Raw genomic sequence first — 12533 nt, 5'->3', positions numbered from 1 at the left:
AAAATGCCGTAAAAACAAGTAGGATCTATCCTACATGCACTATATTTTATAATTCCTATGATTATTCATTTTCCAACTATATAAAAAAAGTCTATTTCCTTACATGTAAAGGAACACTGTTCCATTACCAACTCGAAACTAGATATATCTGATATTTATATATCTGCTCTATATTACTGTTCCTTTTCCCACTAGATGTTAGCAAAACTACACTGAAAGATCAATTTCCTAATTTGTAAAGCTGCTCTGTTCTATTACCTACTAGAAACTAGATATGTCTGAAGAAATTGTCTAGTTTCTATTACTGTTCCTTTTCCCACAAGATTTTAGCCCAACTACACTGAAAGATCTATTTCCCAGTCTGTAAAACTGCTCTGTTCCATTAGCAACTTGGAACTACACACAACCGTGTGGAGAGGGGGGGAGGGGGGATTATGCAGGCAGACATAAGAAAAAGCTGGTGTGTGTAAAAGATAAATTTGGTGGGAGAAGACAAGGAGGGAGGGAAGGCAGGAGGGGGGGAGACAGCACACAATCAGGACTGTAGAATAAGTTAAGTCAGAGGCAGTATACTCACAGGCACTCTCCAGTCTCACTCTGAAGTTCTCGAGAGAAGACACCAAGATCACGTGTCAGGGTCACATGATTGATGATGCTGCTCAAAGCAAGGGAAAAGGAAAGGAGGAGGATCTTTGAGAGACTGACTCATTCTGCTCCTGCTTTGACTGACAGGCTTAACAGAGACAGTCCAGTTTGTCTCCCAGTTGTGTCCAGGATCTTTAGAAGCGTTTATTTAGAAAGCAAGCGCTTTCTGGAGAAAACGGTCAACATGAGTAATAGGTATTTTTGGAGGTAGAGTCATATAATCAAAAGTATTAGTTTGCTGTCAGTATCTCTTTAAGCATAGAGGGTTCCGCACACTATGCACCGATCTGTGCCTGAGCAGGTCAGCGCCGAGCTGCCAGCAACATTAGAGCAGTTTCAGATCACGCTGGGGGCCGATGTGGAGGACAGAGTAGAGGAATGCGTGAGGGAAGCAGCGAGGTGCCTGTACAGAGGGGCTATAGTACAGTGCGGGGCGCTAGGGGAGCTGCTCATTGATTACAGCTGGGAGAAGTTAAATGCGAGGAACTGGAGGGAAGTGGGGCGGGAGTGGCGTGCTGTGTATTCCTATGGCTGCCTGTTCAGGGCTGTTGGCTTGTGCAGTGTCACAGGCAGCATAGAGGAAGCGCTGCAGGTATGTGACATAGGGCTGCTGATGGGAGCAGAGATTATGGACAATCTACTGGGTCGCATCATCAGTGTTTTACAGAGAATAGCCCCCTCAAGGGAAGAAACCAAACTAGAGGCAGAAAGGGGTGTACGGGAACCTGGTCTGGAGAGCTCTAAATTACATTCTCCAGGGGAGCATAGCAACAAGAAATCTTTTGCCTCTGTTACAGGTAACTACATTTACTATTTTATAGTGCAGTAATACAGCTTTTCATCACTGATATACTGTATGTATTATCTCTTTCAGTCAAAATAAAGGTTGTAGCTTTGGCATTTCCCTTATGGAATCTTGGCACATTTAACCAAACCCTCACCAGTCCTTAAAGTGGCCATACACGTAGCAATTCCAATCTGGTCGCACGAAAGATCGTTCCCACCCTCCACTGACGTTCAGGGCTGAATCGTCATTTATGGAGGTAGAAACTACAGAAATTCTACCTCCTGGCAATTCACCTCTGAACGTAGATTTTGCTTGGGCGTCTCCAATGGCACCTGATTAAAATCTTTTAACCTGGCCAATTGACAAGTCTATCTGCAGCCTTCTGCGATATTGGTTGCCTCTGCGAGCCACCATACATGCACTGAATATCGTACGAAATTAGGTTTTGTGTGATAATATTGGTGCGTGTATGGCCAGCTTTACTCTTTGGCAAAACCTATGCACTGGTCAGGCCCTCCATCAGGGGGGACAGGGCCCGGGCGATCGTCCCTTTAAAGGAGAAGGAAAGGCTAAGTCACTTGGTGCCAAAATGTTAGGCCTTCAGATCTGCATTTTAGGGCAGCCATATTTTAGTGTGTGTATTTTTAAACATTTGATGCATGTTCAAAATATATCTTAATATTGAAATGCATGCACAAAACGTGCATTAAAAATACAGGAATGACTTCTGAGAATTCATAGACAGCATGGAGAAATCTGTACCTGTTGCCAAATCGCTAATGACTCGCTTTATTGACTCGCTTTATTGACTTTTTTTAAAAGATGCTTTAACATTACTTTACTTAATTTATAAAGGACGGAAAAGAATTAGGGAAGGACCAGAAGCCGATTTTGATCCAAAAGGTTGCAGTATTTCTGAGGTAACTTTCTGTAATAATCCCATGGCAATAATTGTTATTAATTGCAAAGCTTCCACTAACCGTGCTGTAGGTTTTTTATTAAAGGAAAGGCTAATAAAGAGTTAATCTCAAACTGCAGGCATACCTTCACTTGTGATATGTTTATGATTGCTGGCACCGCGTAGCACAAGGCAGTGATGGCCATTGTGCATATACCAGGTGCTAGTTTGAGGTCTCTGGAGATACACAATGACATCACGAAAAGGGAAAAACAGGGGCACCGGTGTACATCTTTTTTGATAGAGCTACTGTAATTATTTTTTCCTTTCTAATACCTCAATTTTCCCCTATCTACAGAAGGTACCTTGTCTACTTGTTCCGGTGCTGGATTCTGAGACTGCCATACCAAAGCTGCACTGTCCCTCACTTGAGCACTTCAGAGATCATTATCTGGTACCCCAAAAGCCAGTTGTATTGGAAGGAGTAATTGACCATTGGCCATGCCTAAAGAAATGGAGGTGACATTTGATATTGTGATAAAAATACTGAGAATTGCACATTTTACAGTTTGTTTTCTTTGCAGGAAAAAAATCTGAATCCATATCCCTAGCTTGGACTTTGCAGTGTGTATTAACAAAGCACAAACATTGGTTTTTAATTTATTTTTGTAATTGCTTTGTGTTTGCAATCCATTCTGATGGGTACTGCCATATTTTATTTGGTGCCTGATCAAATCACCACACAATCCTTTCTAAAAATAGTTCAGACAACTAAATAAAGCAGTGGAATAAATTGGCCAATGAGGCTTCAGAAGAGAGAGTGTGCCCTCAAGTAAAATTAAAGACATAAAAAGCATTAGTAATTGAAGATGCAGAATATATAACCTTGTATACAGTAGTGGTTGGCCTTTCTTCTAGTGCTCTCCAAGCAAAACAAACAGACTATTTTCAACAATTCTCTTTCTCTCAACAGTGTGGAATACATACAGAGGGTAGCAGGATGTCGCACCGTTCCAGTGGAGTTGGGGTCCAGATATACCGATGCAGAGTGGTCTCAGAGATTAATGACCGTAAATGAGTTCATCACTAAGTACATTCTGGATAAGGTAATAATAGAAGATAATAATGTTCTTTTTTGCTTTTCTATTGGGATTATGGCATGGTTATTTTTTCAGTAGGTGAGGTTACATAGTTTATTTGGGTTTAAATATAAAATGCTCAACCCCTCCTTACAAACTCCCAGTGCACATATATACAGATACCTTTACCAGTCTATCTATACACTCACATATACAGCTATATATACCAATACCTATTGACTTAACTATAGATCTTTTAACTATAGATCTTTATATCACAGTAGCCTTGTATATTTTGCTTGTTCAGGAAATCATCCAAGCCACTTTTAAAAGCATTAATAGAATCTGCCATTGGAACATCACCCAGCAGTGCCTTTCCCAACCTCACTGCCTTTACTATGTAGAATAGGGGTACCCAGTCAAATGTAAAAAGGCTTGGGGAGCAACACAAGCATCATAAAAAGTTCATGGAGGTGCCAAATAAGGGCTGTGATTGGCCATTTGGTAACCTTTATGTAAACTATCAGCTTACAGGAGATCTTGTTTGGTAATGCATCCTGTTTCTATGCAACTAAAACATGCCACCAAGCCAGGAATTCAAAAATAACCACTTGTTTTGGAGACACTGGGAGCAACATCCAAGGGGTTGGTGAGCAACATGTTGCTCAAGAGCCACTGGTTTGGGATCACTGGTGTAGAACTACCTATGCTGCTTTAAAGGAAAGTTCAGTTCCTCAATGCTAAAGTACTCTTTTTTATGGGAAAAAGATCCCCCACAATCTGTCTATGTTGTCCTTTAATATACTTTAGTTAGATTGAGGTCAGGACTCTGTGCAAGCCAATCGAAGTTCTTCCTCTCCTATCTTAGTAGATCCTTGATTAAGCTGGGAATACACTGAAAGATCCACTCCCTTGGCAGGGTTGCCAAACAAGCAGATTATTCCCCAATATTCCCACCTTGAGGTCGGGGCAAGGACCGTGTCAACCACCTGGTGCATTCCTACCCAATTGATATCTAGCCAATTTTCAATTAGATATATGTCAGGTAGGCAGCTTTTATTGGCCTGTTTATGACCACCTTTTGCTCCTCTAAAAGGGAGCCAAACACACAGTTTGTAATTTCTGCACTACTGTCTTTTGTCAGTAGTTGCCTTGAGAGGAAATTTCGGGTGACTTCGGCAAATCGTGGTGATGCTTATGCCATCCCATCAGCGATTTACATTCTTGGCGGTGGAATGGCATTGTGGGGACATTAGTCGCCCGCGGCATCGAAAATTGCGGCTAATTTCCCCACCTGCCACTGCCCTAAAGCTTTCTGCAGAAAAAATATAGCGTTCTAGGTGGCACTAATGTGGCTAATCCTCTGCCAGTAAAATGCCTAAAGGCTTAAAGGTTAACTATCCCTGCAAAATAATCATCTAATTTATACAACATAAAATTAGGTTTTGTATACAAGAACAAATACTAATACACGTTCTTGGATATTATAAAGTTAGGAGGTTTTGTTATATGTTTTCAGATTTTTATTATATTTTGTTTTGTTTTTTTAGCAAAATGGCATTGGATATCTTGCTCAGCACCAGCTGTTTGAACAGGTAGGTAAATGATTTCAAAGATTTTCTGTCTGTCGGAGAAGCTTTAGAAGGTCTCTTTCCTACCACTAAGTATATTATGAATGGATCTCTGGCAGTCCAGCATCACACCCCATTGCTCAGACCATACTCCCATGCATTAATAACTATAGTTAAGATTTCTATGTTTTGCCATAACATAGGAGGCCCAGTGCATATACAGGTGGCTTTCAGAACACTTTGTGCATGCACAGTTGCTGTTGGTGGAAGGGGACTGGCTGGTGCTCGGTTCCGGGTGCCAAAATATAAAGTACCTGCGCACACATACAACAGCTTGATGACATTGGTACACAATACAAAAGTACATTTAGATCATAAGCTTTTGTGAGCAGGGTCCAGTGATCCTATTATATTCTTTAACCATTGTTTGTTAGTTATTGTACTTCCCTTGTTTGTTATAAATGAATGTGAAATGCATTTACCTTTTTGGTGCTATATAAATAAATGACAAGGATACTCTTTATGCACGTGTGATGTACAAATGAAAGGATTTTAAGGCATTTGAGTTTTAAAACTTATACTGCTGCTGTTTTTGTTGAAATGTAAAAGATCCCTGAACTGAAGGAGGATATCTGTATACCAGATTATTGCTGCTTGGGTGAGGCCAGTGAAGATGAAATTACCATTAATGCATGGTTTGGGCCAGCAGGAACAGTGTCTCCTCTTCACCAGGATCCCCAGCAAAACTTCTTGGCACAGGTAAGCCTCCTGCTATTATTTATGGCAGTGTAAGAATATGCTTCCTCTAAAGAAGTGATAGTCTCAGGGTGGCCATACACTCTGTGAGCATATAGTTATCTCACCAATCTGTGTAAGGGCCAGATGGACTGCTATTGTGAGATTTGGCTTTTCACAATATTATTTCATTCATTCTGCCCAATGGAAATAGAACGCAATAATAATATAGTGATAATAGGCTGGAAAGCCATAATTAGAAAGAGGGCTCTTTTTAACTGGCATATATGTGCTGATCAATTAAATGTTTAGTGTTAAATTAATACCTCAGATATATGCCCAATTATTTAATAAGAGTCTATCCTGCTTTATTTAATCTTTATTTGGAAATTTAAGGTGGGTCCCTAGATTACTCTGAACCCTCTGTGAGCTTTTTGGGAGGTCTGGTTCAGTGACCTTTTGGAAGTAGGAGTATAACCTATATTCCTTTTCATATGATGATTCCCCTGACTTTGGCATCCTGTTCATTAATATTGTCGATTTATAACTCATATACTTGCTGAAAACATGACAAACTTCATTTCCTTATATTTATTCCTTTTAGTTCCTTAGAGAAAACAGTAGTTTTCAGTTTTCATTCTAATAAGTAACAAAGTAACAAAATAACTTACCAATAAATATGACATTTCCGCTTTTAGATTGTAGGTAGGAAGTACATACGAGTGTATTCAGTAGCTGAGACTGAAAAACTATACCCTTTTGACAGTTCAATCCTTCACAACACAAGCCAGGTAAGTTATCTGATATCCTGTGCAATTAAATATATTTAATTCATACTTATTGTATAAAGCTTTTTGGTGAGGTCAGAAAACGAGTGGATCTCTCCCGATATCGGGCTAACTTGGTCAAACCATCTAATTAAAATGCTGGGTATTTGGGCCATGGGACCGTAGCAACAAGCCGATGTGGTCCCTGATCTAACCTGCCCTATCGAGATCCGGCCAATTTTAGGTAGGCCCATCAGGGGTGCCCATACACATGCAGATAAGCTGCTAAATCGGTCTGAAGGACTCGAATCATCAGCTGAAATCTGCCCATGTACAGTGGATATAAAAAGTCTACACACCCCTGATAAAATGTCATGTTCCTGTGCTGTACAAAAACGAGACAAAGATAAATCATTTCAGAACTTTTTCCACCTTTAATATGACCTATAAACTGTACCACTCAATTGAAAAACAAACTGAAATCTTTTAGGTGGAGGGAAGAAAACCAAAAAAACTAAAATAATGTGGTTGCATAAATGTGCACACCCTTAAACTAATATTTTGTTGAAGCACCTTTTGGACATATTTTTTGGAATTATGGCCAAAAAGTTCAACCTTGGTTTTATCAGACCATAACACCTTTTCCCACATGCTTTTGGTGTTGTTGAGATGTGTTTTTGCAAAATGTAGCCTGGCTTGGATGTTTTACTTCGTAAGAAAAGGCTTTCATCTTGCCACTCTACCCCATAGCCCAGACATATGAAGAATACAAGAGATTGTTGTCACATGTACCACACAGCCAGTACTTGCCAGATATTCCTGCAGCTCCTTTAAAGGAGAAGGAAAGGCTAAGTCACTTGGGGGTGCCAAAATGTTAGGCACCCCCAAGTGACTTAGAACGCCTACCTTGTACGCCGGGCTGGTGCCCCTGTACGGAGGGAACAGCACCAGCCCGGGGTAGCTGCCGGCGCTTCCTCCTTCCTCCTCGCTTGCGCGCGCATGCGCAGTAGAGTGAAAAGCCGAACTTAAACATTAAAGTCGGCTTTTCACTCTACTGCGCATGCGCCGGCCGGCGGATTTCGCCGGCAGCGCGCAAAGGAAGGAGGAAGCGGTGTCTACAGGTGCCCCGGGCTGGTGCTGTTCCCTCCGTACAGGGGCACCAGCCCGGGGTACAAGGTAGGCGCTCTAAGTCACTTGGGGGTGCCTAACATTTTGGCACCCCCAAGTGACTTAGCCTTTCCTTCTCCTTTAATGTTGCTGTAGGCCTCTTGGTAGCCTCCCTCGTCTTTTCATCAATTTTGGAGAGACGACCAGTTCTTGGTAGTGTCACTATTGTGCCATATTTTCTCCACTTGATGATGACTGTCTTCACTGTGTTCCATGGTATATCTAATGCCTTGGATATCTTTTAACAATGAGATCCCTCTGATGCTTTGGAAGCTCTCTGTGGACCATGGATTTTGCTGTGGGATGTGACTAAAAACATGTCAGGAAAGACCAACTAGAGCAGCTGAACTTTATTTGGGGTTAACCAGAGGCACTTTAAATGATGGCAGGTGTATGTGACTCCTATTTAACATGATTTTGAATGTGATCGCTTAATTCTGAACACAGCTACATCCCCAGTTAGAAGAGGGTGTGCACACTAATGCAACCACAATGCATCAGAGTGGTACAGTTTATAGGTCACATTAAAGGTGAAAAATGTTCTGAAATGATTTATCTTTGTCTCATTTTTGTACAGCACAGGAACCTGTGGTGCGTAGACTTTTTATATCCACTGTATGGCCACCTTTAGGCTTTAGATTATTGTAGCCAGACACCTTCAAGGCACCAAGCAGGTTTGAATACCAATTGTGTCTGGTAATAAATACTTCCGATAGGTTTAGGTAGAATCCTTAAAGAATAAATGTTGAAGTGAAAGTGGTTGAGTTTTAAACTAAGGTTTGTACAGGTGTAGGATCGCTTATTTACTGATTTTTTGTCATTCTGTAATTTCAAATTGTCTTCTATTGTGTTAATAAGGCAAAACTTCTAATCAAAAACTACTAATCAAAATGTCAGTTTTCTTCATTGTGGATCCCACAATAATCACAGCAAGCAGGAAAGCTCTATTTCTCTCACGTCTAGGGGGACACAGGGACCATGGGGTAAAGGGTCCCTCCCAGGAGGCAGGACAGTGATGACATCAGACATCAGAGACCCTCCTACTCTCCCTTTATCCCCTGCTGCCCCTGAAGGGCGCAGTTTTTTCAGTGTCCTTCATACAGGAGGTTGGACCGGCCTCTAGGAGGCCCAACAAGAATGCTTCGGTCGGTAGTTAGTACCAACACCCGGGGTGAGGCCTTGTCGGACTTGCACTGTTCACCACAGGCAAGCCCCCGACGTGGGATACATAGGAATCCCAATACCCCTGCGGGACCGTAATACCCAATGCCCGACATCAGCACTCTTGTTAGAGTAAGTATGTGGGCAGGCACCAAGGACACAACCCCCCTGCTCGTGCTCCACCGCCATACTACCAGCGAACTAGCGCACCTCTTCCTCTGCTGCGCACCTCCTTTTGGCGCGTTGGCAGTCGGAAGTGATGTCACCGCCACTCGCACCGAAAGCCAGCATTCGCACGCAGTGAGACATATCTACGCACCTCACGGCACTGTTCGCGCCATACGGATCACGCAGACGCGGTTCGCTGACCCAGGGATGCAGACTCTCTTATTCTGCTCTCCATCCACAGGCTCTCTGGTCTGTAAGTAACGCAAATCTGCCGAGCATTCTCTCAGCATGGCAGAAGGCAGGGGAGAATTATTTTCAAAGGGGGGGCAAGCACCCAGACTCGATTGCTACTTTTTTCGCTTGTACCAAATGTCTAACAAAGTTCAGGGAGGGACAAGTTGAGCCGCTCTGCTCTATTTGTAGCCCTACTCAAGCACACACTTCTGGTACATTAACCCCTTCTCATGTAGGGACGGGTTCAGATGGCACATTACAGGGTTCCGCAACCAGGGGCATTTCAGACCCCCAAGGGCCTTCATAGGTACCAGGTTGGGCACTCACATTGTCTCAGTCCCTATCCAGTCTCCAATGCATACCACAATTGGCATCTTAACTTGATAAGATGCTTTCTAAAATGACGTCTTCCTCTGATACTACACCTAAACGCAAAAAGACTTGTCTAGCTAAAACATCCCTTAAGAGCTTATCCACGCTCCCTTCCTCTGATGAAGAGATCAGTGAAGGGAAAATAGTTTCATCCCCAGCGGCCTCTGACTCCAGTGAGGAGGACAATATGGCTGATACAGCACCCGGGGTGGATAGCCTCATTAGGGAAGTCCTTGAAACCCTAAACATTCAGGAGGAAGACTCTACTCAGAAAAAGCCCTCCACACTTTTTAAAAGGCAACGCAAGTCATCGGTAACCTTCCCAGCTCATGAACAATTGCAGAACTTGATTCTTGAGGAGTGGCAATTTCCAGATAAGAAATTTCAGGTTACAAAACGTTTTTCCAGACAATATCCATTTCCTAAGGACTCAATAGAGAAGTGGAGCTCCCCTCCAGCGGTGGATGCACCAGTATCTCGACTGTCCAAAGTCACCGCTCTACCAGTTCCAGACACCGCAGCGTTCAAGGACCCCACTGAAGAGGATGGAAGGGCTTCTTAAGGCCAATTTCCTCTCCACCGGTACAGCACTGCGGCCCATCCTAGCTTCTGCCTGGGTCAGTCGGGCAGTTGAGACATGGTCCAGCTCCCTATTACAATCTATTCAGGATGATAGTCCCAAGGACACAATCCTCCAGCTGGCCTCCTACATCCAGGAAGCCAACCAGTTCCTAGCAGACGCCTCACTTGACGCAGCTAGGGTTATAGCAAGAGCATCCGCGCACTTGTGCTACACTTTGGTGGAAGCTCTTGTTGGCCGACCTTAGTTCCAAAAAATCCCTAACATCTATCCCATTTCAGAGACAGAAGTTATTTGGCGACGAACTGGACAAAATAATTTCTCAAGCTACAGGGGGCAAAAGTCCGTATTCAATCAGAGAAAGGGACAGTCCTTTCAGAACCAAAGGTTTCGCAAATTCAGATACAGTCCACAAGCAAACTCCAAGAATAACTCAAAGAATTGGTTCTACAACAAAGGGAAATCCACATGGCAACCCCGCAGACACTTGCCCAAGCAAACCGGAGACGAGGCTGCTTCCTCCTGACTACACTCAGGTGGCTTCAGACACAGGCGCCATAGGAGGTCGCTAGGCCTTTTTGCAGAAACTTGGTCACAACTCTTGACGATACTTGGGTGGTGTAGACCATTTCAACAGGTTATCGACTAGAGTTCCGCCATGTTCCCCCAAGACACTTTTTCATGTCAAGAGTACCAACTCCAGACCTAAAGAGACAAGCCTTCCTCTCCATAATAGATTCTCTGTGCGAAACGGGAGTCATCATTCCGGTTCCTCCGCATCAGAGGTTTCAAGGCTTCTATTCAAACCTCTTTATTGTACCAAAGAAGGACGGGTCTTTCCATCCAATCCTGGACATAAAGCTCCTGAACAACTGGATTGTTTACCACAAGTTCAAAATATAATTGGTTCGATCCACAATCCGGGCACTGGAACCAGGAGACTTTTTAGCCTCCCTGGACATAAGAGATGCATATCTACATGTCTCCATTTTCCCGCCACACCAACAGTTTCTAAGGTTTGTATTTCACAATTACCACTATCAGTTTGTTGCCCTGCCTTTGGGACTGTCCTCAGCACCATGAGTTTTTACAAAGATCATGTCCTCCATGGCGGCATACCTACGTATGCGTGTTTTCATAATGCTTTATTTGGACGACCTCCTCATCAAAACGAGATCCAAGAGCATAGCAGAACGGAACCTACAGCTGTCCATACAGAGTCTCCAAATGTTCGGGTGGTCAATCAACATCCGCAAATCCTCCCTAGTGCTCAACCAGGCCATGCCGTTCTTGGGATTACTGTTCCACACTGCATCACAGAGGGTATTTCTACCACAGGAAAAGCAACTCAGGATCCAGAAATCCAACAGACTTCTTCAATCATCAGTGCGACCAACAGTTCAGACATGCATGCGGGTGTTGGTACTGATGGTATCCACTATAGAAGCAGTAGCATTTGCTTAACTCCACTTTTGGCCACTGCAAACGGCGATTCTCAGACTATAGAGATCATCACTACACCAAAAGATAACACTTCCAGAAGAGACTCAGAGATCTCTATTATGGTGGCTAACCCCCAACAGGTTGAACCAGGGGAAATCCTTTCTGGAACCATTGTGGTTGATAGTCACAACGGATGCCAGCCTCACCGGCTGGGGGGCAACATTCCAGAGGCGCTCAGCCCAGGGAATCTGGTCACAGATGGAATCATCTCTTCTGATAAACATCCTAGAGATCAGGGCCATCCTGCGGGCACTTCAGGCATGGGAAAACATCCTAAGAGGCCAAGCTGTGAGAATACAGTCCGACAATGCCACGGCAGTAGCGTATATAAACAGGCAGGGAGGCACGAGAAGCAGAAAAGCAAACCTGGAAGTGACCCACATACTGGAGTGGGCAGAAAGAACAGATACTCAGATCTCGGCAATACACATTCCTGGAATAGACAATGTGGAAGCAGATTATCTCAGCAGATATCAGATGGACCCAGGATAATAGAGTCTGCAGACGGAGGTGTTTCAACTGCTGACCAGGAAATGGGGAGAACCAGAAATCGACCTAATGGGTCAAGGCAAAACAGAAAGGTGCCCAGATTCTGAGCAAAATACAGAGATCCCCTAGCGGGAGGTGTAGATGCCATGACAATTCCTTGGCGATTCAAACTAGCTTACCTATTTCCTCCTCTTCCCATGCTACCACAGGTGTTAAGAAAGATTGCCAGGGAGCCCGTCACAGTAATCTTGGTTGCTCCCTGCTGGCCCAGGAGGTCCTGGTATTCAAATCTACTAGATCTTCCCTGGAACCTCCAATTCCACTTCCCTTGTCCCCTCATCTACTCGCTCAGGGGCCATTGTTTCACCCCAACCCTC

General features: G+C 43.6%; 1 protein-coding gene across 1 annotated transcript in view; it reads left to right on the top strand.

The window, feature by feature from the left end:
- The first annotated feature begins 727 nt into the window (after positions 1–727).
- kdm8 (lysine (K)-specific demethylase 8) overlaps positions 728–12533 on the top strand; it is a 13181-nt gene continuing 1375 nt past the window's right edge. The window contains exons 1-7 of the mRNA NM_001128053.1: positions 728–1442; positions 2288–2352; positions 2689–2849; positions 3304–3436; positions 4960–5004; positions 5590–5739; positions 6414–6506. Of these exons, the coding sequence (NP_001121525.1) occupies positions 923–1442; positions 2288–2352; positions 2689–2849; positions 3304–3436; positions 4960–5004; positions 5590–5739; positions 6414–6506 (1167 nt within the window). The 5' untranslated portion in view covers positions 728–922. The remainder of the gene's footprint in view (positions 1443–2287; positions 2353–2688; positions 2850–3303; positions 3437–4959; positions 5005–5589; positions 5740–6413; positions 6507–12533) is intronic.

The sequence above is a fragment of the Xenopus tropicalis genome, chromosome 9 (genome assembly GCF_000004195.4).
Source record: "Xenopus tropicalis strain Nigerian chromosome 9, UCB_Xtro_10.0, whole genome shotgun sequence".
NCBI lineage: Eukaryota > Metazoa > Chordata > Amphibia > Anura > Pipidae > Xenopus > Xenopus tropicalis.
Note: the sequence above shows the minus strand (reverse complement) of the source record. Positions and strands in the feature narration are given on the sequence as shown.